The 27,705-nt window shown below is 61.9% G+C and overlaps 1 protein-coding gene across 5 annotated transcripts; it reads right to left on the reverse strand.

Moving 5' to 3' along the window:
- Positions 1–198: 198 nt before the first annotated feature.
- On the reverse strand, positions 199–27,604 carry CSNK1G2 (casein kinase 1 gamma 2). Of its 5 annotated transcripts, XM_029218471.1 has the most exons (12): positions 27,357–27,603; positions 9,778–10,210; positions 2,990–3,030; positions 2,776–2,845; positions 2,549–2,697; positions 2,216–2,450; positions 2,064–2,149; positions 1,901–1,985; positions 1,653–1,801; positions 1,408–1,491; positions 1,217–1,323; positions 199–1,097 (listed from the first exon to the last, which is right to left on the reverse strand). In XM_029218471.1, exons 2-12 carry the CDS (start codon positions 9,959–9,961, stop codon positions 1,043–1,045), a joined length of 1,245 nt encoding a protein of 414 aa, XP_029074304.1. In that variant the 5' UTR covers positions 9,962–10,210; positions 27,357–27,603; the 3' UTR covers positions 199–1,042. The 5 variants fall into 5 exon arrangements, 4 of the variants coding, with proteins under 4 accessions (XP_029074304.1, XP_029074301.1, XP_029074303.1 ...); XR_003792806.1 differs by having other exon boundaries at positions 1,678–1,801; positions 2,064–2,450; positions 27,357–27,604; XM_029218468.1 differs by having other exon boundaries at positions 1,217–1,491; positions 27,357–27,604.
- Positions 27,605–27,705: the final 101 nt, after the last annotated feature.

Here is a 27,705-nt window from a genome sequence, read left to right on the forward strand (position 1 = left end):
ACCTGGTTCTTACATCCACTTCAGTTCCATTACCTTGTTTCCGACCGTTTATTTCTCCTGAGCAAGGGGGCTGCCACTCCCCGGCTCCTTCCCCAAGTTGTCCTGCCTCCTAGCCTGTCCCTTCCCAGGGACTTGGCTATCTGAGCTGCTGCTTGCCTCAGCCAAGCCCCTTGGAAAGACTGGACACCACGCTCAGAATTGGTTTCATTTTTCCTTTATTTTTTAAAAAAAGCCCCTAAGTTCTATGGCTTCCAGGAAGCATCAGAGAAACGGAAGTGCCATTTCTGTACACTTTTTGTAAAGCAAGACCTAGACGCACACGCGGGGCGCCCCCAGTTGCTCTGCCCTCAGCACGCGGGCCCCAGGGGACCACGGGGGCCGCACCAACGGGCTGCCGGCTCCACACGCACCTGCGGGGCTCGGATGGGCTTTAAGGCGCTTGTCTCCACGGCTCGGCCGGCAGCGCAGAGCGACACAAGGAGCCCACGGGCCACGCGGTGGCCACCCCGAGTTCCAGGCCGGCGGCTCCACGAGCAGGTGTGCAGACCCCCCGCGGGCTGTGCCCACCGGCCCAGGCTTTGGTGCAGCATTTCAGTTGGGGGCCGCTCTCATCCCGCCTTCCCCTTTGGTCTGGGGAGGCCCAGGGCGGGCTCACCCCTGGCAGCAACGCCCCGCAGCGCCCCCTCGAGAAAACGGCCTTTGGATCGAGGGAGACAAGCTGCACTTTATGACACTAACGGGCGCGCGGCGGGCTGGACGGAGGCGGCCGCGCTACTTACTCAGCAGACGCGCGGGGGCACAAGGCAGGGCGGCCGCTGTGGTTTTCTCTCTTCCTTGTTTTAAATAGTTAATGCTCTCGGAGGGGAGGACTAGACACAGGTGTAGAAATCTCGGCCAAAGTCTTACGTGAAGGAAGTGACCCCACGCGGGGGCTGGCAGCTCTGCTGGGCCTGCAGTCTGCGTCCAGCGGTGGCCACGCGGCCGTGGAAAAGCGGGCCCCGAGGGGCTGCAGCGGGAGGCTTCACAGGCCACGGCCCCGGGGTCACTTGTGTCGCTGCAGAGATTTTCTCTTCCTCCTCTTGAAGAAACAGCAGCACCTGGAAGGGGCGGGCACAGGCTGGGAGGCGGCGCAGGCTGGAGAAGAGGGGGATGGGGGAACGGGCGCAAGGGGGTGGGCCCAGGGAGTCCCAGCCCCCAGCAACCGCGGGGGCCTTACTTGGTGTCGTCGGCCACCTCCACCTCTGCGGGGGCCGTGATGGGGGCGTTGGAGTGGCCAGCAGTGGGGTCATCGGCATTCAGCTCCCCGTTGGTGGAGTTCAGTGCCTGCGGGGCAAGAGGGGCAGGGGAGTCCTGTAGGCCCTGCTCTCCCCACCCCCACGCTGCTGGGGTCCTCGGCCGGCCCCTCACCTGGTTTTTGCTGTATAGCAGGGCTTTTTCCCGAACCTGAGGCTGCGAGGGCAGGTCGGTGTGGACCGTGCCGATGGGCGTGGGCTGCAAGGGGGCAGGATGCGGCTGAGGCCCGGCAGCCACCCTCCGCCCCACGTCACGTGCCAGCCACCCCCGCCCCCGAGCACAGGGGCTTCAGAGTCCTTGCCAGCTGCCCCCACGCGCCAGGGGCCCCTCCAGCACCAGCCTCCCCTCCACCCACGTACCAGGGGCTTCCCGGCCCAGTCGTACTCGTAGTCGAACACGAAGCCGCTGCGGTCAAAGAGGTCGGTGAAGAGCTTGCGCAGGTAGTCGTAGTCCGGCTTCTCGAAGAAGTCCAGGCGCCGCACGTAGCGCAGGTACGTAGCCATCTCCTCTGCGGACAGCGAAAGGGCTGGGGGGCGTGGAGGAGCGGGGCGGCAGCACTGGGCAGGGGGTCTGCGGGGAGTGCGGGGGACGGGGGGCAGACCCTCACCTGGGAAGCTCTCACAGAGCACCTCGATGGGCGTGGCCCGCTTAGTGTCCCCGATCTTCTGGTAGCGCTCCTTGAGCGTGTCGGCCTGCAGGGAGAGCGCGGTCGGCACCGAGGCGCTGCCCGCAAGAGACCCCCAGCCCCGCCCCGGCCCCGGTGCGCCCACCTTGAGCCCCTGCCAGGGCAGGCTGCCGCGCAGGAAATACATGAACATGTGGCCCAGCGCCTCCAGGTCATCACGGCGGCTCTGCTCTGCGGGGGGGGATGGCAGGTCAGCGCAGCCCTCGCGCCCCCCCGCCCACCCTGCACACCGCTCACCCTTGCCCAGGTGCGTGTTGATGCTCATGTAGCGCGCCGTGCCCGTCAGGCTCTTGTGTTCGCGGTACGGGATGTGCTTCTTGGTCTCGGGGTCGATGTACTCCTTGGCCAGGCCAAAGTCGATAATGTGGATGGCGTGCTGCCGCTTGGTGCCCGGTCGCCCCACCAGGAAGTTCTCGGGCTTCACGTCGCGGTAGATGAGGCTCTTGGTGTGCACGTACTCCATGCGCGTGATCTGTGGGCGGGCGGGCCTCAGCGGGCTCCCTCCGCCCTGCCCACCTTCCCTCTGCCGCCCCACAGCATCCGGCCCCCTCGCCCTCCCGTGGCCCGCACCAGCTGGATGGCAATCATGAGCACTGTCTTGAGAGTGAACGTGCGGTCGCACAAGTCGAACAGGTCCTCCAGGCTGGGTCCGAGCAGCTCCAGCACCATGGCGTTGTACTTCCCGCACGGGCCGAAGTAGTAGACCTGAGGGACGCCCTCTGCGGGTGGAGGACACACAGACTCACGCGACGCCCGGGCGGGCTCCCCCTGCGCTCCCACACCCGGCCCCGGGGTACCTGCGGCGCTGAGCTGCTTGTAGAAGCGGTACTCCAGGTGCAGCTGCGGCGCCCGGGACTTGATGGGCTCCTGGGAGGGACAAGGGGACACATGGATGTCATGCAGGGCGCGGTCCTGCCCTCCTCCCGGCCCGTGGGGACAGCCTCTGCTGGGGGCCGGCGAGGGGCCTGCCCGGGCTGGGGACTGGGGGAAGGGGGCAGGGCCCGGACTCACCAATTTGATAGCTACGTATTCATTTGTATAGAGATTCTTTCCTGTGGGAGGAGAGGCACGTCAGGTCGGCAGGACCCCCAGCACACAGGAGACTGCTCACGACCCACCCGTCCAAGGGGCACCTCCTGTTCTGCGGCAGCCCTCCTTGAGCGTGGCCCATCCCTCCCGGACCTGGAAGGGAAAAGGATGGGCCCATCCCTCCCGGGCCCGCAAGGTACTCCCACCGGCCGTGGGAACCCACATCTGACCCCGCACCCTCATCTCCTGGGCCCCCTCCCTGCCGTCCTGCCCTCTCCTCCAGCACCGCCCCAGAGGCCAACCCTGCCTCCGCCCACTCGGGGCTGCTCCCAAGTCCTCTGCGGGATCCTTCCCGCCAGCACGCCAACACGCTCCAACTTCTCCCATCTAAAAAAGTGAAAACACAACAAAGAGTCCTGGTGACCCCAAGGCCTTTCTTCAGCTCCAGCCGCAGGGAACCTGGAGGAGACATCACACCCCTCCCACACACCCCCCCCCCCCCCGCCCCCAGAGGCTCTGTGGGCCCCCCCCCCCCCGCCACCTGACCTGTGCTCACCGCTCCGGCCTCTAGGGACCCCCTAAGGCGCCCCCCATTCCACAACGCCAGGAACTCCGGCCTTGAGCTGTACACGTCCAGTGGACAAGCCCCGCCCCCTTGCTGTGGAGCAGGGGCCCCAGCCAGGAGCCCATCAGGAGGGAGCGTAACCTGCGTCCTCAGCTTAGACAGACATGCCTGGGGGCAGGACGTCTCATGCGGCCCATCGCTGGCCCACCTGGACCTCCAGGTGCCCACGGAGAACAAGCCATGGCACTCAACCTCACGAAACTGCAAAAACACGAGCTGTTCACCTGCTACAGTTCCTACCAGTGGCTGAGCCCCTGGGTGGCCGTCTGCATGCACGGTGTGGGCCAGCCCCTGGGTGGCCGTCTGCATGCGCGGTGAGCGCTGTGCACACGCTCCACCCTCTGCCCCTCCCGGTGCTGCCGCCCGCCTTTCCAGGTCCTGAGCTCCGACTCAGCCCCACGGTGCGCTGCTCCTCCAGGCGACCTCACGCCTGAAGTGCCGTGCTGCTGCGTCTTATTTCTGAGAGGATCCAGTGTGGGAAGAGGCCTCAGCTTCCTCTCCATCCCACTGCAGTGGGACAATCTGGGAGACAGCTGCACCAGGCCGTTCCGCCCCACCCATGGGTGGCCAAGACACCGGTGTGTACGATCCCACAAGCCCAAGTCAGGGGCCCGCATGCCTGTCAGTCGGTTCCCCGGATCCCTGCCCATCCCGGCTGTCTCATCACTGTGGTGCTTGGCCTGGAGTCTTCAGCTCAGCCTCAGCTCCTCCAAGGCCCTGGTGTCCGTCCCCGTCTGTAGAGTCAGCTGGTCCCCAGACAACTGCAGGGGTGGCCCCGAGTCTGCGGAGAACCATGCCGTCCACGTCTCCAGTTAACTTCTCTCAGCGATGCTTTCACTGCTCAGCGCAGAGAGGGTGTGCGGCCTTCGTGAGATTTGTTCTGGAGGCACCTGATGGCTTTTGGTGCTCTTACACGATCGGGGCTATTCTTAAATTTTTACTTTCCAGTCGTTGCTCCAACAGAGAAATACAGTCGATCTGTGTTGGCATATGCAGCAGCCTTACCAAACTCATTCCTTTCTAATTGTTTACTGAAAGACTACTCGCCTCCGCACATGGGCAATCATGCCGTCCGAGACAGGTCACAGCTGTATTTCTTCCTCTCCCAGCTTCCTACCTCTCTGTTCTGTTCACTGCCACTGTGCGAAGGGGGTGCCAGCAGGGGCCCCTCCTGCAGATTCCACTCCTTCGGTTACTACGAGTAAAAGGCACCCAGCGGCAGAGAAAGAAAGCGCCCATCTAGTCCTCCTCATTTTCATTAAATAACAGGCATGCCTCTTGTGTTTCCCCTCCACATTTTATGATGAAAGTTTCACACATTCAGAAAAGCGGAAAGAGCTGGGCGCAGGGAGCCCCTCACCCTGGCTGCCTGGGTCACACAATCCGCGATTGCTCTGTTCTGTTGCACAGCCATCCCCTGTTCATCTCATTTTCAGATGCATCTGGAAGTTGCAGACCTCAGCACCCTGCCCCCTAAACACTGCAGCCTGCAGATCAACTTCAATTTGTACTTAGTGCTTGTTTTTCCCTTGGGAGGAGGCATTTACCTGGGAAACGCACAGCATTTGATGAGCTTTGGCAAATGCGTGCTCCTGGGCCACCCCGATCCCGTGAGGACAGACAGCGTCACCGCCACCTCACCTCCCGAGAGGCAGAACACCACCCCACATGCTCCCTGCTCCTTGGGGTTCCCTGCACACGCATGACGCGGCTCGCTCTGGCTTCCTGCCCGGGCGCGTCCGTCGCAGCACGGACACACCTGGCCCACCTCCAGTGTCCGTTACTGAACGCTGCGCACGGGCCTTCCTGTCACTTCTCAGGCAGGTTTGCTGGCTTGTGCTGCGCACGGAGCAGAAGTCCTGTCCGGGGCCAACAAGGCGAGGTGCCCTCCACGCCCCCCAGCCACTTGTCCGTCTGCTTCTGGGTGGTGTCTGTTCAGATCTCTGGCCCAGTTTTAATCACAGCACCTGTTTTTTTATTACTGACCAAGCTGTTGTCTTCTCCTGCGTCCTGGGTGACAGCGCTTTGTCCAATGGTGCTCAGCAAATAGCACCACCCGGTCTGTGGCTCGCCTACTCGTGCTTTTTTTTAAATTTAATTTTACTTATTTTTGGCTGCTTTGGGTCTTCGTTGCAGTGCACAGGCTTCTCATTGCAGTGGCTTCTCTTGTTGCGGAGCTCGGGTTCTAGATGCGCGGGCTTCAGTAGTTGTGGCACGCGGGCTCAGTAGTTGTGGCGCGTGGGCTCAGTAGTTGTGGTGCGTGAGCTTAGTTGCTCCGCGGCATGTGGGATCTTCCCAGACCAGGGATCGAACTCCTGTTCCCTGCATTGGCAGGAGGATTCTTAACCACTGCGCCACCAGGGAAGCCCCCCTACTCGTGCTCTAAACAACATTTCTGGAAATTTTAATTAAAACTTTGATGATGCCTAACTGATCCTTTCTGGTAATTGGTCATCTTATTCTGTGTCTTGGTCAAGAAACCTCCTGTTTTGACTGTGCACGTGGGGAAGCCAAAGTCCTGGAGTCCAGATGAGTTTAAGGTGAGAGTGTGTGTGTGCGCACGTGCATGCGGGCATCTGAAGTCTGGATTTACAGCTTCCTGGGGACCTCGGGTGCTCCAGGCTCTGAGCCTCACCAACAGCCAGCTCAGCAGTAGGTGTGAAAAGTGGGAGAGTCTGCAAGGCCTGACAGAGAACGCCTCCGGGGGGCCATGAGCAGAAGGGAGATGCCGGGGCTGCACAGGGCAGGAAGACGCTGGAGCCTCCACCACCCAGAGCACGGAGGCCACCCTGAACTCCCCGGACATTTGGCTGAGAATCCAGAAAGCCCACACACTGGGAGGGGGCGACCCCAGCCCTTGAGTAATGCCTGCTTGCCACCCACCCTATCAAAGCTGAGAAACAGTCCCTGGTGGGGTCATGATGAGTCGCCAGGATGAAGCATGATCCGGGCCTCACGTGTGGCACCCACATTGTCCAACAGACAATAAAACATCACTAGACATGTGAAAAAAGGAACAGCACTGCAAGAAGGAAAAACAGCACCAAAGGCACCACAGACACGGCATTTAAAATAGCTACTGCAAAAGGGAACGCTCCTACACTGCTGGTGGGAATGTAAATTGGTGCAGCCACTGTGGAGAACAGTATGGAGGCTCCTCAGAAAACTAAAAAGAGAGCTACCAGGTGATCCAGCAATCCCACTCCTGGGCATATATCCAGACAAATCTATAATCCAAAAAGATACATGAACCCCTGTATTCATTAGCAGCATTATTTACAACAGTCAAGACATGGAAACAACCTAAATGTCCATCAACAGAGGAATGGAGAAAAAAGATGTGTACACACACACACACACACACACACACACACACACACACACACACAGTGGAATACTACCCAGCCATAAAAAACAATGAAATAATACCATTTGTGGCAACACGGATGGACCTAGAGATTATCATATTAAGTGAAGCAAGTCAGACAGACAAAGACAAACACCATGTGACAGCACCTATATGTGGAGTCTATCTATGAAACAGAATCACAGACATACAGGACAGACTGGTGGTTGCCAAGGAGGAGGGGTTGGGGGAGGGATGGAGTGGGAGGTTGGGGTTAGCAGATGTTAGGTTAACACGTCAGCAGATACAAGGTCCTACTGTATCGCACAGAGAACTATATTCAGTATCCTATGATAAACCAATATGAAAAAGAATATTTAAAAAAGAATATATGTATAACTGAATCACTTTGCTGTACAGCAGAAATTAATACAACATGGTAAATCAACTATACCTCAATTTTAAAAAAGCTGGGACTTCCCTGGTGGTCCAGTGGTTAAGAATCTGCCTTCCAATGCAGGGGATGCAGGTTTGATCCCTGGTCAGGGAACTAAGATCCCACACGCCGCGAGGCAACTAATCCCACATGCCTCAACTAGAGAGCCCATGCACCACAACTACAGAGCCCATGTGCTCTGGAGCCTGCACGCCACAACTAGAGAGAAGCCCAGGTGCCACAACTAGAGAGAAGCCCGTGCACTGCAACAAAGATCCCACGCGCCGCAACTAAGACCCAATGCAGCCAAAAATAAATAAGTAAAATAAGTAAAATAAATAAATATATACTTTTAAAAAGCTATTGCAAGTATGTTCAAGGATTTTAAGGAAAAGATGGGCAAAATGAACAAGCAGATGGGAAATCTCAACAGAAAAATAAGGGAATCAAATGGAAGTGAAAAATACCATGTATCAAATGAAAAATTCAGTGGATGTATCAAATAATATATTGGACGCTGCAGAAGAAAAAGAAGGGTGAACTTACAATAAGGCAGTAAAAACTATCCAGGCTGAAGAAAGAAAAAAGACTGAAAAAAAACTTGAGAGGAACCTGAGGGACCTGTGGGACAGCATCAAACACTCCTAATGTGTGACTGGAGTATGAGAACGAGAGGAGACTAAACAGAGGCAGAAAGAACATTTGAGGTAATGATGGCAAAGTTTTTCCAAATTTAACAAAAAAGCTTTAATATACATACCCTAGAAGCGCAATGAACCCAAAGCAGGATAAACAGAAAAAAAAACCACACCTAAATTAAGGCCGAATCAACATCTGAACCCAGAGATGAAAAAATCTTTGCAACAGGCACAAGACAAGACATACTATATACAGGAGAACAGTGGTCAACAGTAGTCATCAGGGAAATGCAAATAAAGTCCACAGTGAGGCACCACTTCACACCCGCTAGCACCCTCCAAGTGGAAAAGCCTGACAACTCCAAGTGTTGATGAGGATGTGGGATACTGAGAACCTTCACACGCTGCCCGCGGGAGTTCAAAGGGGGTACGACTGCTTTGGAAACCAGCCTGGCAGTTTCTCATAAGCACACGTGACCCAGCACTTGGATGAAAACACTCATACACGAGACTTGAAGAAAGGTGCTCAGGGCAATTTTATTCACAACACCCCAAATCTGGGCACAGCCAAAGGTCCCTGAGCAGGAGAACGCACGAACAAAATGGGGTGCAGTCATACAGATGGACAGAGTAACAAACAGCGACTAACTGCAGGCCCAGAAAACCACAGGCACTGAGCCGGAGGAGCCTGGCAGGAAAGAACACAGTTGCCCCTCGGCCTCCAGGGGAATGCTTCCAGGAGCCCCAGAGGATACCGAAATCTGCAGCTGCTCCAGCCCCTGACATAAAACCCCACAGCACAACCAGCACAGTGAGCCCCCTGTACCGCGGGTTTCGCATACTGAGGTATGGAGCAACAACCAAACCTTGATCCTTCAAAAGCGTTTTAAGCCAAAAGCCACTACCCCCGTAGTCCCCAACGCACGCCCCACCATCCGTTTACCCAGACCTGTGCTGTTTAGGCTGTGGCTCCCAATGCCAAGGCCAGAACCCAGGACAGCCATCTGGGTCCCCAAAGCCACAAGGGGCACCCCCAGGCTATAGGACAGGACTGGGCCGGGGGACGTGAGTGTGCCAGCCAGTGTGCGTGTGAGCACACATACGTGCACACGCTAATGGGGCAGCAGGGTTGGGCCGCGGAAGCCCCGTCGGGGAAGCTGAAGAGTCGGCCACCGTGCAGCACAGATCAGGCTGGGCACGCAGGGCCCCGCACCCGGGGGAGGGGCCTGTCTCTCCCACACCTCCGCCCTTCCCATGAGCAGTTTGGGCCCCCGCTGCTGGCAGTCCATTGGCTCAGACCCAGAGCCCAGGGCAGTGAGGACCCGCTGCTGATCCCATCCCAGCGCCTCTGGCACGGCCAAGGTTCAGGCTCAGGACAGGCCTCTCCCAGCCTCGCAGGCCGCTGGGCATGTCAGACACCAGCAACACCAGCCAACAGACAGACACGGACCACTGGACGGGGGTTGGGGGTCGCCCACCACTAAGCTCCAACCACTAAGTGCTGTGCAGGAGATGCCCCTGGACCCCCAGCTCCGCATCACCAGCCTCCTGAGCTCTGTGGGCCTGGGGCCCCTGGCACAACCGCCCCACAGCTGTCGGGGTCCAGCCCTCTGCAGAGCCTCCTCCGGGGGCGGGGGACAGAAACCCACACGCGCTTACCTGCGTTCCCAGCCCTCACGTCCACCCCCGCCCCCGCGTCCCCGGAAGTGAACGAGCGGGGCTCACCTAGCCGGAGCTCCCCGAAGTTGCCACAGCCTATCTTCTTCCCGACTCGGAAGTTGGGGCCCACCATCAGGACCCCCGAGCTGGTCCCCGAGCTCCGGACGCCGTGGCTGCTCCGGCCGGCGGCCTTGGACATTCTCCGGCCCTCCTCCGACTCCCCTTTCCCTCCTTTCTTGTCAAAATCCATAAGTTTGTGGTACCCTGGCCTCTCCACGGTGACTCTGCTGCCGTGCAAATCCCGGCTCCACGGAGACCTGTGGTCGCGGCAGCTCTTCAGGGCTAGCACCCCATGGCGCCCGGTGGGCTCCTGCTAGTGAGACGCGGGCGCTCGCGAGGGCCTAGCCGCAGCGCTCTTCTCGGTGGCCTCGGGGTCACGCATGGGGGGAGGACACATGCTGCTGACGGGTCCCGGGAGCTCAAATCTCGTGGCTCTCGGCTGCAGGAGAAACAGAGGCACGGGTTAGAAGGCGGCGATGCGCCCGCCCGCCACGCGCCCCGGGGCCCAGAGCACAGCCTGGCAGGGGACCTGGGACTGGGCGTTAAGTGGTGGCGGGACCGCGTTCTGGAAAGATCTCTGACATGTAGGTGCGACCTGTGACCTTCTAGGGGCAGAGGGGAGGGAGGCTCGTGCAACCTGTGACCTTCTGGGGGCAGAGGGGAGGGAGGCTCGGGCCTCCGAGAATTCCACGTGCCGCCTGCCGGCCCACCCCAGGCTAGAGGACGGCTGTGCTGGGAGAGGAGACGCCTAGTTGAGCAACAGAGGCCCCAGCACTGCTCCTCAGAAGAGGACAGGTGAAGAGCAGAAAGTGCCCGAGGCTAGGAGACAGGCCCCTGCCACAGACCTGGGGGGCCTCCGAGCTGCCTCTCCCCCACCCCACCCCTGCCCAATATCCAGGTGACATCAACGTCCCTGGGCCTCGTTCCAGGAGCCCGTGACCCTGTGGACAGGTGGGTGACCAGCTGTTGCTGCGGGAGAGTGAGAGGGCAGGAGGGGCTGCAAGGGCCCTGAGTGCGGGCAGATGAGCTGTGAGCCTGACGGGGCTGGCTGGACACGCGCCCCCAAGGCAAGTCCGGCCTGGCCTCTCCAGCAGAAAGCTGGGGCTGTGGAGGGAACGGTGGGCACCCCGATAGCCCTCCAGGTTACAGGGAGGGGCTGGCCACCCGAGCTGGGGGGTGGGGATACACTCCCAAGGTCTGTCTGTGGTGCCGGCTTCTCCCTCCTCCCACCCTCATGTGGACCAGTCACCCTGCAGCTCAGACGGACGGGGCTCTCCCCTGCCAGCTGGCCTAGCCTCTCAAGCCACCCCCTCCTCTCACAAGGGTCACAGGCCCTCCTACAGGCCCTCGCCTCCTCCTGTCCCCTCTGGCCAATTCTCACGCCAAAGCCACAGGAATCGCTTTAGAAAGAAAACACTAACCTGCTCCTATGACACCTCCCCACGCCCTCTGCCTGCCCAAGCTCCCCTCGGGCCCAGATTGGCCACTGCGAGGCTCACACCTATGCTCCCCTCCCCACCAAGCACTCAAGGGCTGACACCTGGTGGAGGCCACGCCCCCTGAATGTCTGCAGGGGTGGGGGGAGGTGAGGCCAGGTGAGGGCCCTGACGCCAGATAGGCGGCCCAGCTGTAGCTCATCCACAACCCATGAAGGCACCCGGGGGAGCCCCCCGGCGGGCTGTGGCAGGACCAGCACTGAGGCCCGGTGCCCTGGGGGTGCGATGAGGGGGTCCCGCCTCCCACCCCCGTGGGTGCCCGAGCCCCCAACTGGCCTCCCACATGGCCCCCAGCGCCCCCACCTACCACCGAGGGCCTGATGGATGGAAGGGCCAGCCAGCAACCGTGTGTCACCGACGGCACAGGTGCCAAGAGTCGCAGGCCGAGGACAGGCCCAAATGAGGGGGCCTCTGGCCATGCGCCTAGAGGCAGGCCCACAGCCGGCAGGACGGGGTGGGGGGATGCTCACACATGCGTGCACACGCCAGTCCGTGCTCGGCACCCATGCAGGTCATCGCTGCCCGGGGGGGCGTGCAGGGCCGGAGCGGCCAGAGCCTGGGAGCCCAGGAGATGCCCAGACAGGCAGGGGCCCAGGCTTCAGGACAAACCTCACCATTTAAGGCCGGCAGCTTCCCAACCACATGGACGGTGTGTGTGGACAATGCGACCCCAACAAGAACCGTGCGCCCAGCTCCACCGCTGCCTGGGGTTCCCACCAGCCGACACCCCAGCACCGCAGCCGCGCCACCCGAGCAAGGGGCCGGCCCGGGGCCACGCGCCCCCACCCGAGCAGCGCTGTCCGCGCCTGTGGACGACACACTGGTCGCTGGCCAAGCGGTGCCCCTGCTCGGGCGGCCACCCGTCTGTCTCCACCTTCACCGGCTGCACTCGCAGGAGATGGATCTGAGCCAAGGGGACGCCACAGGGGCACTGCAGGCCCAAAGGCAGGCAGGGAGGGGCGTGGCCCAGAATCCGGGCCCTTAACAGAGCAGGCCACTCCCCACACCCTCGGCGTCTCAGGGGTTCCGACGCCACGGGCCAGGCCGCTCCCCACCTGTAAGCGGTTAGTTCCCTGTGGGGGGTGGGCGGGCGGACAGCTGTTCACCATCAGGAATTTGGGAGTCAACTGGGAACAGCTGTTACAAACTTACAAGGAAATAACTACATTAACAACAAAAGAAATAGTGGGACCTCCCCGCTGGTCCAGTAGCTAAGACTCCATGCTCCCCAATGCAGGGGCTCCAGGTTCGATCCCTGGTCAGGGAACTAGATCCCACATGTCGCGCGGCAAGGCCAAAATAAATAAAGTGCACAGTTCAACGGTTCTTACTGAACCACGGCTTATGCTTGCAGAGTTGTGCTACAATCACCTCAAATTCCAGCACATTCCATCACCTCAACAAGAAGGCCCGTCCCCATCAGCAGTCACCTCCTCCCCCCCTCCCCAGCTCCTGACAACCACGAACCCACTCTCTGTGTCTGTGGATCTGCCTGTTCTGGACGTTTCCCATCAGTGGAATCGGACACCATGGGTCCTTCTGTGTCTGGCTTCTCTCACTGAGCATCGTGTTCTCAGGGTCCGTCCACGAGTGTCAGGACCTCTGTCCTCCCCGTGGCAGAGTGATGTTGCTACGTGTGGAGGGCACGCTCATCCACAGGAGGACACCTGGGCTGTGCCCACCTTTGGGCTGCGGTGAACTATGCGGCTGGGGCGTTTGTGTACAACCCCCAGGAGGCGAGTGCTGTCTCCCGGCTCGGACCTACTAGGCTGCAACTGCTGGGTCAGGTGGAAGTTCTATTTTAATTGCCAGAGGAGCTGCCCCCTTCCCGCGCCCGCCCACGCCCTCCGCATCCCCCGGCATTGCTGCCGCCCAGCTTTAGGACAGCTGCCCGGGGCGTGGGGGTCCTGCTTCACCTCCAGTCACGCGTTGCCCCCAGAGCCCGTGCCAGCGCCGGACACGCGCTCATCTCACGGGTGCCTGTGGAAAAGGCACCCAGCAGTGGGGGAGGTGCGCACAGGGACCAGGTGGAGCCAGGCTCAGAGCGGCCAGACGCCTGACCACACAGGAGACTGCACACGACTCATTTCTGGAGCCGCCGAGAGGCCAGATGGAGCAGAACTGGGCAGGAGGCAAACACTCCCTGAGATGGGAACCAGCCGGCGTGGGATTCCTGCAGAAAACTGAGGCCACTGCCCCTGGTGCCCGGCCCCCTGCGTCTGCTGTTTCAAGACCTGCACACACGCAGCGAACCCGTGCCCTGTACACCCTGGGCACCTTATGCCCGGACCACATGCCTGGACACGCTACCCTCATTCATTCTGCTGAAGTCCTCCCAGATTCCATAGAAAGGGAACACCAAAATCTACAGGCCACCCTGCTGATAGATACTTAAGGGTGGTTTCCAGCCGGATTTTCTTTCCTGTCAGAAAGAAATTAAAAACACATGCCTGGGGACTTCCCTCGTGGCACGGCGGTTAAGAATCCTCCTGCCAATGCAGGGGGCACAGGTTCGAGCCCTGGTCCGGGAAGATCCCACATGCCGTGGAGCAAATAAGCCCGTGTGCCACAACTACTGAGCCTGTGCTCTAGAGCCTGCGAGACACAACTACTGAGCCTGCGTGCCACAAGTACTGAAGCCCACGCACCTGGAGCCCTTGCTCCGCAACAAGAGAAGCCACCGCAGTGAGAAGCCTGCACACCACAGTGAAGAGTAGCCCCCACTCGCCGCAACTAGAGAAAGCCCCATGCAGCCAAAAATAAATCAAAAAAACAACAACAAAAAAACAAACCACCACACGCCTGTGCACACACACGCAGGCACACCAGAGGTGGATGTAAAACCCACGGGAATTTCAAAGATTAAAAGCTGAGCCCTGCGATCTCCCAGCTCCTTGGCTCCACTCCCCGAGGATGCCCCGCGCGCTCCCGCCAGGCACTCCCGCCTGCAAGCGGCAGAAGCAGCCAGGGTGCAGGGCAGGCAGACGCCAGCAGCAGGCCACCACGGGGCCGTGAGCTCATGGGGACGCACACACAAGCGGAAGGGGATGAGCGCGGAGGTTCTTAAGGAACCTCTGAGGGTGGTTTCCACGCAGACGAGGCCAGGAGGACTGGGCGCGTCTGCGCCAGTGCGGGGCGGGCGCCTCGCCGTCCCGCGTCCCGCCGCCGCAACCCACACACCCCCGCGGGCAGGGATTCGTGTCTGGGTCCCGCTTTGTGCAAGCAGCTTTTATGGGGCGGGGCGCCCCGACACCGCCCAGCCCCACAGCACACACAAGGAACCCCTCCCAGGGCCCCACTCCTCTGTACTCCAAGCCCACCCGCCTGGGAGCCCGTGCCTGGCTGCCGGCACCTGGCTCCCTAGCAGGCCTCCTTTCCGGGCCACGACCCCCGCTTTCAGGCCAGGCGGGACGTGCTCTCGGCCCCAGCCCAAGATCCACAGAGGCACGGCCTTCGCCTCCGCCTGGCCTCACGTCCCCAGGTGCAAACCCTTCCGAGCTCACAGAACCTCTGACGGCCCCAAAGCCACGAGACATGCCCCCTCGGGCTTGTTCAGAAGCGCCCCTACCCCCAGGTGCTCACTCCCAGGCCCTCGCTCCCAGACCCTGCAGGACGCAAGCCTCAGGGTCCGGCGACACTCCCCTCGGCAGACCCTTCTCCTCTGCCGCCTCCCAGGATGGCTTGTGTTAGGTGAGCGCTTACTCTGCGCCCAGGGCTCGGGCAGCAGTGGGTTCCCGGCCACAGCCCCCAGCAGCAGGCCTGTTCTCCCGGTCACACTGTCCAGCAGGGGGCCCTCCAGCCAGCGCGGAGAGGCACGTTCGCAAGCACACCTGCGGCAGCCGGTGGGCCAAGAGTCCAGGAGGCGCCGTGCAGAGACGGGCATGACCGGGCACAGCAGGGAAGGAGCCCTGTGTGAGCCGAGAGCCAGGGCACAGCCCGCGTCGACAGGGGCTGCGGTGCTAGGCGCACCGTGTTGGCCCCCACGCCCCGATGTCCACGGGGCTCCCGGCGGGGAGCCAAGGACAAAATCAGAGACTCTGGCGTGTGTACTCCCCACCCTGGCCCGCAGCCCACACGTGACGCCAAAGGCCCCACCGCAGCTCACCCAGCCGGGCCGACAGCAGCAGGGCAGGCCTACGGCCCTCCATCTGCCTCCTGACAATAGGCAGGCGTGTGGCCACCACAGGGAGGCGGGGGAGGAGTCCTAGACCCTGAGCCTCCCAGGGACAGGACGCCAGCCCTGCTCACCCCGCAAACGAGAGCAGCCACCCGCAGCGCACACGGAGGGGTCGCCCCACCATCCACAGGATGGTTATCCTGGGTCCCCTCCTGGGGCCTGAGGGGGGATGGCAAGAGCGAGTCCCCCACTGACCTGGGGGGAGCAGGGGTAACAGAGAGTGGACACAGGGCTAAAACCAGAGCCAAACGTTGCCAGGAGCCTGGGCGTCTGCAGGTGCCCCCCGGCACACCTGGGGGACCGGGAGGCAGGTGTGTGTGATGCCAGCCCCGGTGCAAGCGCCAAAGCTAAAACTCATCATGGGGGTGTGTGTACCCAGTCCTTGACCCAACCCTAAAACAAAGCCAGTCTTGATCCAACCAACATGGCCCTCAGGTCCTCCCAGGGGCACCTGGACTCTCCCCCCATGCAGGGAAGGCCCTCCAGGGGTGTGGGCTCTGCTCAGGCCCCCATGGCCAACTTAAATTCCACAGGCCCCACTGAGCCCCGACAACCCCCCCCTCGCCCCCCCAGCCAGTCCCCAGGCGGCCCCTGGCCTGCCTTCCAGCTCAGGTGAGTTACCTGCCGTGTTCTTTGGGGGGTCCTCCATCTCGTCAGGGCCCGGGCCAGGTCCCCTTCGCGGAGGCCCCGGGAACCCCCTTGTCTGAGCACCTCCACCCAGTGATGTCACAGTCCCTGGCCGACATCACAGGCGCAGCCCTGGCCCAGAGGCAGGGCCAGTCTGGGGCGGAGATGGGCAGCCTCCCTCCTGGGGGCAGCCCCTCGGAGGCTGCCTGGCCCCACCGCACACGGCAGGCCCTGGTAGGTGCCGCCTGGGAAGTGCCGGGACTCTGGTGAGATCGTGGCTGTGGCCCCCTTGAGGCACCTCCGGACACGCGTGTCCCTCCATCAGGCTGAGCCCGTTTCCGTCCCACGGGGCCTTGGTGACACGTGTAGGGAGGGCCTCCTCCCCAGGGTCACCCAGAGCCGGGGTTGGCACCCCAGCAGCCGTGAGCACCCCGAGCGTCAGGTCTTGGTGCCTATGCACTGCTCCCCAAGAGGGACCCGGACCCTGGAGACGCAGCCTAGAAGCTTGAGGTCACCGCAACGTGGAGTTACAGCACAGAGCTAGGAAGTGGTCCTAAAACAGTGACCAGCCCCCGGGACGAGGTCGACACCTAAATGAATTAGGCAGAAATGGGTCACAACACACTGATTTACAGACAATGGAACACAACCCTGAGTAGACGGGAGAGGAAGGGGCACCCCACCTGGCGGAGGCTGCAGGTAACTGCCACCAGCAATGCTGGAGCACGCCGAGGCCGCAGCCCGGCATCACCATCTTAGCAACCACGAGGAAAAGTCCGTGTGCGGCACAAGCCGGCCCGCGGCCCCGACAGGATGCGCAGGGCTGCTGCCCAGACGCTGCGCCCCCTGGAGATAGGTGTGGAAGGGGGCCAGACTTCACGCTCGGGGGCAGCCGCAGGTTCGGGGTCATGAAGAGCAGGTGTGGGCAGAGACGCACAGGTGCAGCCAAGTTACAGGCGAGCCCAGGAGGACTGGGGAACTGACAGCGCTTTCCTTCAAACCTCTCCACAGACTTGAAACGTTCTCACGACAGACCCCACAGCCTCAGCCCAGAAGTCATCGGGCGCTTCTGCGCAGGGGCGACTCGAGAACCTACCGGAGGAGTGCTCGGCAGTGACCCCTGGACACAGCACCTGGGACGAGCTGAGGTGCTGCATCGTTCGCAATGCTGGCAACGGGTGGGCCCGGGCCACGGGCTCACTGGACTGCTCTTGCTACGTCTGGGCACGTTTAAAAGTCTCCCGACAGAGAGCTAAAAGGAAAACAGGAGGGGGTCGGGGAGGGCGGGAAGGGACACAGTAGGAGTCCGATCACGGGGACGGCGGGCGTCCAAACCCCACATGATGCCAGGTGGAACACAAGACAACTGGAGGTGCAGAGACAGGGCCGGGCCGGCCGCACGGGCACAACTGACCGTCCCGCCCCAGCACATGGGCCACGCATTAACAGAAGGCAAACACACAGAAGTGCACTCGGTGGCACCAGGCACGTGCCAGGAGCTCAGCACCGCCGGGGCTGCCGCACACTGTCCTGGACGAGCAGGTCTGGAACCTTCCATCACTGCGGAGGCTGGCCTCTCCCTGCAGCCCCTCCGCCAAGGCCTTGTCCACACCTTCGCAGTGAGCTAGCTGCCCGTGGAGGGGGCAGCACCATCCCAGCCCACATGACAGGCCTTGCGTGACCCCTCGTCCTGGGTGCTCAGGTCAGTTGTGCCTGCACTGCAGCCCCATATCAGTCCCAGGAGGGGGCTGAGCTGTGTCCCCCAAAGACACGTCCCACCCCTGGAGTCTGGGACTGTGACCTTATCTGCAAATGAGGGTGGGCCTGAAGCTGTGACGGGTGCCCTGTGAGGAGAGGAGACAGAGACAGGGAGATGGCCATGCCCCCCACCCCAGGAGAGCGGGTGACACCAGCACAGCCCGGGGGCCTGGGGCAGAGAGGACGTGGGGTAGAGAGGACGTGGGGCAGCATGGACTCTGTCTGAGGATGACGTATGAACACGGGCCCATCAGCTGGGTTGCGGGAGGTGCTGAGGGGCTGGTCGTGGGCACACGGGGACCCTCTGAACTGATTCACAGCCTCTCTGTGAATCTAAAACTGTTCTAAAACAAAGTCTGTTTAGGGACGTCCCTGGTGGCCCAGTGGGTAAGAGTCTGCCTTCCGATGCAGGGGACGCGGGTTCGATCCCTACTGAGCCCACGCGCCACAACTAAGAGAGAAGCCCGCGCCGCAAGGAAAGATCCCGCGTGCCACAACTAAGGCCCAACGCAGCCAAAATAAATAAACAAATAACTTTAAAAAAATAAAATCTATTTAAAAAACAACCTCGTGGCTTCCCTGGTGGCGCAGTGGTTGGGAGTCCGCCTGCCGATGCAGGGGACACGGGTTCGTGCCCCGGTCCGGGAAGATCCCACATGCCGCGGAGAGGCTGGGCCCATGAGCCATGGCCGCCGAGCCTGCGCATCCGGAGCCTGTGCTCCGCAACGGGAGAGGCCACAACAGTGAGAGGCCGCGTACCGCAAAAAAAAAAAAACACAAAAAACAACCTCCACCTCCTCTAGCAGCTCCCCCAGTACCCACCCAGCACCCACTCCAGTCCAATGTCACCCACCCAGCCCCTCGAAGAGCATCACGGCGCTCACCACCATCGACAGCAGCCCATCCACCCAACACGCTCCCCAGGGACACAGCAGGTCCCGGGGGGAACATGGCGGCTACTTGCTGAAAGGGGTCCGAGAGCACAAGGGGCAGAGCAGGGAAGTAACGCGAAGGCCTCTGCAGGCCAGAGCGTGGGGCAGGGACACGTGCGCCGATGGAAACGATGGAAACCTGGGCTCCCAGGCCAGGTGCTGGGAGAGGCACGTCAGGGCCCTCAGAAGTGGCCTCCGCGCTTCCACAGCAAGGAAGCCAGACTGCAGCCCAGGGGCTCCTCTGTGCCTTCCCTGCCCCTGCCAGCACGTGCAAACTTTCCTGAGCTCAGGAGCAGGGGGGGAAAAGGGTGGGGAAGAGGGTTCTCAGCACGGAGCCTCACGCGGAGCCCCGGCTGGGCACGGAAGCAGGGTTGCGGGGGTGGGGGGGGACACGCAGACGCAGGGGCCGGAGAGACACACGAGGCAGGACATTAAGGGGCCCCCAGAGCACCTGCAAGCTCGCCAGAAAACCACACCCACCAGCCCACCCGTCCAGCCAGCCCCCCACCAGGTGAGGAGTCAGGGACAAAGACCCGGGCCCTCCCCTCAGGGCCGGGGGCATCACGAGGCAGCTGCCTCTGGGAAGGAGGCCCAGCGCCTGCCCAATGGGCCGGGCTCCTGCATCCAGGCTGGAGCCTCCACAGTCCTCCCTCCCCAACCCCCCACCTGGATGTGGTGCACCAGGAGCTTGCCTGAGGCCCACAGGGCTTCGTTTCCCGTGGCGCAGCCTGAGACGGTCTCTCTCCCCCACACGGAGGAAACCCGCGGCCAATCCCAACGGGTCCGTCCACAGCGTGTCACTGGACCCGCTTACAAACATGCCCGTGTTGTTCAGCGGTCTGGAAGGACTTCACCAACGCGTGGCTGGTGCCCACCTCCTAGATTCTGAGCGAGTTCTTAAGACATTCCCACGCTTTGTCATAACGGCCATTCTCCTCAATGTGCGTGTGGCTTTTGCTACTGAAAACACCAACGAGAGGACAGTGGTTTTGTGGTATCACAACTGGGGGGGGCACCTGGCCCTGTGGGGCCTGCCGGTCACTCCAGGCACTGGACACGCCTGCTCAGAGGAGAGCAGCCGAGGGCGCCAGGACCGAAGTCCACGGGCCAGCCCGTTGTCTGTGATGTCAAAGGGCAGGACCAGCCCCAGCGCCCACATGCTCCAAAGGGCTGGCATTCTGGAAAGTGCAGGGCAGTGGGAGAATGGTCTTCCAAAAACCGGCCAGGGTTCCCAGGCTCTGAGGAGACAGACACCACCACAAAGGACAGACCCCCAACCCAGGACAGGAGAGATGCTGGGAGAGGCCAGGACACAGAACCTGGAGAGGAAGTTGGCGGGGATGTGGACAAACGGGACCCTCACCCATGGCAGGTGGGGCAGAAGGTGGTGCAGCCGCCATGGAAAACAAGCAGTGGTTCCTCAAAAGTTAAACACGCAGTCCCCACTCAACCTACTCCGTGTCCACCTGAGGCAACTGAGAACACGTCCACGCACACCTGTGTCTGCACATCCACAGCAGCATGACTCATGATGGCCAAGAGGTACACACGACCCACATGTCCATCAATTGAGGAGTGAATAAATAATGTGGTCCCTCCACACACCGGAACACCACTCAGCCACGAAAAGTGGTGAAGCCCTGACACTCGCTACCACGTGGATGGACCGTGAGACCACGACGTTCAGTGAGAGAAGCCAGACACAGGAGACACAGGGTGCGACTCCACTGATGGGAAACGTTCAGAACAGGCAGATCCACAGACACAAAGAATGGTGAGTAGCTGTCATGGGCTGGGGAGTGACTGCTCATGGGGACATGGTTCTTTTGGGGGTGATGGAATGTTCTGGAAATGATTTTAGTGACGGCTGCACAACTTGTGAATACACTAAAACCACCAAGGTGTACTCGCCAGCGAACTTCATGGTCTGGGAGTCGTACCTCAGCTAAAACCGGGGACGTGTGTGGCATCTCCACAAAGCTGTCTGGAGGGGCACAGGGCGTGAGGCTTGGCAGGCAGCCCAGAGAACAGGGCTTGTCCAGCGCAGATCAAAGTCCGACGCACGTGCAGCTGCCAGAGCCACGCCTCCCCCTCCCACCAGTTGAAGCAGCTTCTGTGACAGACACGCAATAAATCCTTCAGAGGACAAGGGGTTCGTGCCCACAGGAAGTAAGAAACGCAGACACCGGCGAGAAGGTGGGGAGAGGAGGAAGGGCTGACTCACGGCCTCGGTCCTTCCCAGCAGCCCAGGACAAGGCCCCAGGGGTGCAGAGGTGTCCCCACGATGGCCCAGGACGGGCTCACACTCACCTGGGCACACTCAGGAGCTCCCTTCTCGCCCCAGAACTGCCCCGCTGGCCTCTGGCCCCGCTCAGTGAGCAAGCAGCACCCTGACTTTGGTCCCCCAGATTGGCCGCGAGCTGGAGCAGCCTCCACTGACCAGAGGCTACATCAGTCACCAGATGCCCAGCCCACCCCCAGATGCGGAGGCCGGGGCGGGGCCTGCAGCCGCCTGGGAGCACCACCTCCTCATTGCAAAGGTCCCCCTCCACACCTCAAGGCCGGCCACCGGCCCCAACCCACTGAGGCCAACACAGCCCCGAGCCCCAGATGGAAGGCTGCCACCAGCCCGGGGTGGCCAGACACAGATAAAAACACAGGGCGCCCAGCTGACACGGAAATTTAGATAAGCAGCTAATAACTTCTACAAGTATGTCCAATGTGCTATTTGAGGCCTATTTATACTAAGCAATTTTCGGTGGTTTGTCTGAAAGTAAAATTTCACTGGGCGCCCCGCTCTGTTATCAGCTACACGTGGCCATGACTGACAGCAGCGCAGACAGCCTCTGCCAGGACTCACATTGCCAAAGGCACTGATGTTTTCTACTCAAGTCCGTGTATTTGTTAAAATCAAGCGTTTCCAATGAAAACTTAGCTTCCAAATGGTGATGAGCCACGAGTATGGATATATACGCAAATAGGAAGGACATAAACCACCTCAACAGTAACTTCTCATACCAATTAACGTTTCAATGATCATACCTCAAAAAACAAAATTAAATGACATAAACGGAGCGTCACCTGTTGCTTTCTACTTTTCAACCAGGTACCAGCACACTGTCCACCATCCACACGGCTTACATCCTGTCTGTCTTGCGGACCGGGGCTGGGGACCCTGATAGATACCTGGGCCTCCAAAATACTCCGCACCGCCCGCAAGCTGGGTACTGTCATGACCATTTCAGACGGGGAAGCCTAGGCTGGGGTGTGAGAGGCGCCGGGCGCGCCCTGCAGCCTGCCTGGGTGAGGGGCACTACCCAGGGGCGCGTGGGGACTGGCCGGGCTGGAGCCCCAGCTTTGGAGGGAAGGCAGTGGAGCGTCCAGGGGAGACGGTCTCCTGATTGGCTCTGCCCCCTTCATCCGGCCACAGAGGAAGCTCCAACTCCCCAGGCAGCAGCCTGGAGGCCAGGGGCGAAACCAGGAGGGAGGATGAGGGTCACCCTCGGACGAGCAGCAGGGCGGCCCGAGGTAAGGGGGCAGACACTGCCCCATGGGGGGACCTTGGCCAGCCACCACGTCCAGGTCACATGAGCCGCATCCCTCCGGGCCTCCCCTCTGCCAGTCCCCTCCCCACCTGCTTCCACAGACTTCCAGCTCCTGGGGGCAAAGGTGGGCCTGTGGAGGCCCAGAGACGCACTCAGGGAGGACCTGAAATGGGCACCCACCGGGCCCTCACGGCAGGCTGTGGGGTGCAGGAAACACCCAGCTGGGGCGCTCGCCGGGCTGACCCTGCTGCCCTAACACCGCGTAGCGCCTGGGATGTTTGCAGCTGTCACGACGGGGCTGCCCTAGAGAATGACCCGGCCCCAACGCCCACAGTGCCGAGGGGAGAGACCTGGTTCTAGAAAGAGTCCCTCATGCAGGTTCCCGCTAGACCCATGGCTGCAGCTTCAGGAAACAAGCAGCTCATGACTGAGGGCCGGCAGTCCAAGGGAGGGCCCAGGCCAGGGCAGGAGCTCCCCAAACCGCCCCCGTGCAAGCGTGAGAGCAAAGGTGGAGGTGGGGCACTGGTGGGGCGACAGGCGCACAGGGTGGCACGAGGGGTCCTGGGAGCTATCGGCACTGACCTGGGCCCTCCCGGCCCGCTCGGGTTAAGCTACGCGAGCGGCTGGCTTCAAGGCCAGCCCGTCCATGTGGGTGACCCCCGAGACGGTGCGGCCTGGCACACAGCACGGTCAAGTTTCTGTAAAGACACCAGTCTCCCAGTGTGGCCCCCTGAAATGACACCCAAGGCCTGTTCTAGAAGCAACAAGGAAGGGAGCCTGCACGTGTCCCCAAGCACCTCCCCCAACCTCAGCCCTCACCACCCCACTGTCCCCCCACGAAAGCCCCTGGTCTTTCCGGATTTCTCTGCCTGGGATTCTTAATCTCAGCCTACTCCCCAGCCAGCTGCCCCGTGGTCCCGGCTGGGTCACCCACTGGGCGCCCAGCAGAGCTCTGCCACGTGCCTACCAGCCAAGCCCTGGAACCACAGCGAGCAGAGCCCCCATGACGGCGCGGCCGCGAGGGGGCACCGCAAACACTCACCAAGGCCCCACAATGAGCGATGTTGCCCTGCAACCCTATGTCCTGCAGGGGGCTGGCGGGGGAGCGGCCTGGCCCCCAACACCAGGCAGGGCTGTCCCCTCATTCAAGAGGGCGGAAGTTCCACTTTTGGCTGCATTAGGCCTTCGTTGTGGAGCGCGGGTTTCTCGTTGCGGTAGCTTCTCTTTGTTGCGGAGCACGGGCTCTAGGTTCACGGGCTTCAGTAGTTGTGGCACACGCACTTCAGTAGTTGTGGCACGCGGGCTCTAGAGCACGGGCTCAGTTGCTCCGCGGCATGTGGGATCTTCCCGGACCAGGACTCGAACCCGTGTCCCCAGCATTGGCAGGTGGATTCTTAACCACTGCACCACCAGGGAAGTCCCCAAGAACAACTTTTTAAGACTGAGGTGCATCACAGACTGACGTAAAGTTATGATACATACCGTATATCTATTTCTACCTTTTTTTTTTGGCGGTATGCGGGCCTCTCACTGCTGTGGTCTCTCCCGTTGCGGAGCACAGGCTCCGGACGCGCAGGCTCAGCGGCCATGGCTCACAGGCCCAGCCGCTCCGTGGCATGTGGGATCTTCCCGGACCGGGGCACGAACCCGTGTCCCCTGCATCGGCAGGCGGACTCTCAACCACTGCGCCACCAGAGAAGCCCCTATTTCTACCTTTAAATAGCGATCCTACCATGACCCAGGATGACCCAGGACCAGATCCAGCACCTGGGTGCCCCTGCCCGCCACTGGCAGGAGAGGCTCTGAGCAGCGGGAGGACGGTGGGCAGCTCTCCGTTCTCCAAAGGACGGGCTGCTGGCGGGGGCACCGGGGGAGAGCAGTCCCGCAATCAGGGGCGCTCAGGCACTGCGACATCTGCACTTGCTGGGACCTCCTGGCGCCCCGCACGCACTCTGCATGGGCTCTGAAGGCTGGGTCTCCGCGGTGAGGGGAGGGGCTCGCCCTCTGGAATTTAAGGTCTGTCCCGAGCAACCTGGCTTCTGCCGCTCACTGAAAGGGGCTTACAGGAAGGGCTGCGTGACAGCAGGGCGGGCGCACATCCGTGGACCGTGCCGGGTACCAGGGGACGCATGGGGTTCGGAGAAGGAAGTGCTGCTACCAGCCACTCTCCTGGAGAGTCCCACCGACCCTCTGCATGGAGCCCCGCACTACAAAGGCGGGCGTGGGCTCAGCCTGGACCAGAAGCTCCTGTGGAAGACAGGGCAGGAGGGAGGGGCTGAGGCCAGGAGAGGAGATGGGTACTCGCAGCCCCTGTGGGCCAGAGGAGCCCAGGGAGCATAGGTCTTCCTACTGGAGATCACTCAGGCCTCACCTCCTCATCTGTAGGATGGGCACTTGGGCCATCGCCCAGCACAGGCCCCCCAAAGCTCCCAAACGGGGATGGGCAGACACGGAGCTGCCTGAGGTAGGCCCTTCCGCACCTACCAGGCCTTGGGCCTGGCGGACCCTTCCTCCACGGCGGAAAGATTCCCGACCCGACGGCCAGAGCTCTCCCGAGCACACCCCACTGCCTAGATCACGACAGCAAGGCCCCCATTGGGCGTGACAGCACCAGCTGGACCCCAGACACTGACCACGACCCCAAGCCACACGCACCACCCATGCTGACCCACCCAACGCCCCTGGCCGTGACACCCCGCTGCCAGCTCCCTCCCCAGCCCGCAGCCTGGTAAGGCCTCCCAGTAAGGCCTCTGGGGGGAGGGAAGGGGGGGCGGGCAGCAACCCAAACCCACAACAACTGTGAGGAGAAAACCTGCTGCTCTGAGGTGGCCCGGGCAGCACTGGAACAAGGAGTTCCTGGTGCCCCAGGACGTCCAGGGGAGGTGCTACTTCCCCAGGTACAACCTTGCGGGGACTGGGCCCACACTGAGGGCTCGCTCAGACCCACCAGTAAACCCCCAAGGACACAGGTTGCCCCTGCAGCTGTCCGGAACGCCTCTTGGCTGGCTGGATTCCCCAGAGCTGGGACGAACAGATAGAAAGCTTTCAGTGTAAAAAAAAAACCCAAAAAACCTCACCTACTTCCTCTTGCAATCCAGAGGTAATTACTATGTAGCTGAAAGGAGGAGGTTAAGATGGAACCAGCAGCAGCAGTTCAGAGGAGTCTGCGTACACACAGCTCTGCTGTCACATCTCTGAGCCAGGGAATGAGACGCCTGTCCCCAACCCGCTTCAGAAAAATTTAGAGGAACTCGAAATCAGACCAGAAGACCCAACTGGCAACTGCACACGGAAAAACCAGAGCCAGGCTGGATGACTGCTGCAGACCCCAGGGTTTGGCCCACCCCTAGGGTGGGGGTCCAGCCAGCTCCTTCCCAACCTCCCTCCCTCCACGGCCAAATGCAGCACATACAACTGGCCCCCAGCCTGGGAGCTGCCCCCCACCAGCTGGACCCCCGGCCCACACCCACCACCCCCAAGTGGCCCTCCCATTCCACTCCTCAGAGGCAGGGCCACAGACACCACCGCAGCCGGGGAACTGAACACCTGGGGCCCCGGAGACAGTGAGGCGGGCCTGTCCAGGCCCGTGTGCGCTCCTGGGGGCGCTACAGTCAACCCCCCAACCCACCTGGCCACGTGCCTGCGGAGCCACAACTTGGTGGAGACGCAGCAGATAAAAACAAACTCCTGGCGAGGACCACAAACTTCCCCCTTTCACACCTGCGGCCCAGCTCAGCCGGTTCCCTTCAAGCACAGCCTCCACCCCCTTCCAATCAGAGCCATCCCCCAGCCTCCGGTCTTGCCCCCAGGTCAGAGCCTTTGTGCTCTCCCACGGATCTCTCACATCCCTGAGCCACAGGAGCCCGTGGGGGCCCGGAAACGCCAACTGAGCCTGTCCGTGTCCCCTGGGGCAGGGACGGGGGACCCCCAGAAGCCCCTCAGGATGGATGTGTGAACAACCCTGGAGTCCCAGATGCTGGCCTGGCCAGGGTGCTCCTGTGGAAGGGGTTGGGGAGAGAATGCTAGGCTCCACCTATGTGCACAGAGCTCTCCAGGCCGTTTCCTGCAAACAATGCCATCCGGAGGCCAAGGGACTACCCCAGCTGCCCAAAGCCTGCCCAGGACGACGCCTCGGACGTCACAGCAGTGCTCTCAGGCCCCCAGCCCGATAGTGAACACACTTCCCCTGAGAAAACAGGAGCAGAGGAAACAGGGGAAGCACAGGGCAGGGAGGGGATGAGTGTGGCTGCTGGGCACGCAGACATCGCACTCCCCTCCCTGATCCGAAGTGTTTCCGGAAAACAAAGCCGGTGGCGAGGGCGGAAGGGGGAGGCGCAGCCAGGCGAGAGCCGGGAGTTCCTGAGCAGCCCACAACAGGTCCCCCAGACCAGACCCCTACTGCTGCTCCCCTTCCCTGCTCCCAGGTCCCCGCTAAAACCTGCAGGGCCACAGAGGGGCGACTGTATGCGCCAGCGTGGGGAGGAGCGACGGGCCCAGTAGAGAGAGCTGGAGGGGTGGGAGGACGCGGGGAGCGGACCGTGGGCTTGAGCGCTGGGGGGTGGTGAAGGGGGGAGGTGGGGTGGGGCTGAGGGACAGTGGGGGACACTGAGGTCTGGAGTGAGGGAACAGTAGGGTCTGGAGTGAGGAATCGGGAGGGACAACGAGGTCTGCAGTATGGGGATTACTGGGGGTGAGAGGTGACAGGGCCTGAGTTCGGGGGTCGCTGGCGGCGGCAAGATCAGGGGTGCAGGGGAGAAGTGCTAAGCGGTTGGGGTCTAGAGTGTGCGGGTCAGTGAGCTGGAGGGGCAGTGGGGTCGCAGTGCAGGGGTCAGTGGGGAAGCAGAGTCGGCAGTGCAGGGGTCCACAGGAAAGGGTCAGGACTGTGGGGTCCGCGGGGTGTGGGACACGGGATGCAGGGGTCTGCGGGGGTCCGAAGTGCGGGTGTAGGGGCTGCGAGGTGCCGGAACTGGGAGGTCCTCGGGATATAAGGGCGGCGTGGTCCGGGAGTCCGCGGGGGTGGGGCCGCCGACAAGGGCGTCCGCGTCGTTACCTGACAGCCTCCGCCGTGGTCGTGGCCGTGGCCCCGCGGCCGGGCGGCCGGGCTGGGCGGCCCAGGCTCCCTCAGCAGCGCGGCGCGGGCCCCCGCTCCGGACCCCGTTCGCGCTCCGGCTCCGGCGCCCGCTCGGGCCCCCACTCCGGCGCCGCTGCAGCTGCCGGCCTCCGCATGTTGGGCGCGGGCTGTGCCAGCCGCGCGGGCGCCCGGCTCGCCCCGGTCTCACAGCGTCGCTCGCGGCCCGCGTTTACGCCGCCAGCGTCGCGGGGGAGGGCCCGGCGCCCACTGCGCAGCGGCCGGCGGCCTTGGGGCGCGCGCGTGACGTCACCGCGCGGGGCGGGGCCCG

Source organism: Monodon monoceros, unplaced genomic scaffold (assembly GCF_005190385.1).
Source record: "Monodon monoceros isolate NGI ecotype Baffin Bay Population unplaced genomic scaffold, NGI_Narwhal_1 Super_Scaffold_12, whole genome shotgun sequence".
Taxonomy (NCBI): Eukaryota; Metazoa; Chordata; class Mammalia; order Artiodactyla; family Monodontidae; genus Monodon; species Monodon monoceros.

Bases quoted from the DNA above. Each gene is read 5' to 3' on its own strand.
- CSNK1G2 (XM_029218468.1), bottom strand. From the start codon at position 9,961: ATGGATTTTGACAAGAAAGGAGGGAAAGGGGAGTCGGAGGAGGGCCGG. The intron at 2,846-2,989 runs GTGAGTCCGGGC...TGTCCCTCCCAG, and splicing joins AATACGTAGCTATCAAATTG to GAGCCCATCAAGTCCCGGGC. The intron at 2,698-2,775 runs GTACCCCGGGGC...CTCCACCCGCAG, and splicing joins CAAGCAGCTCAGCGCCGCAG to AGGGCGTCCCTCAGGTCTAC.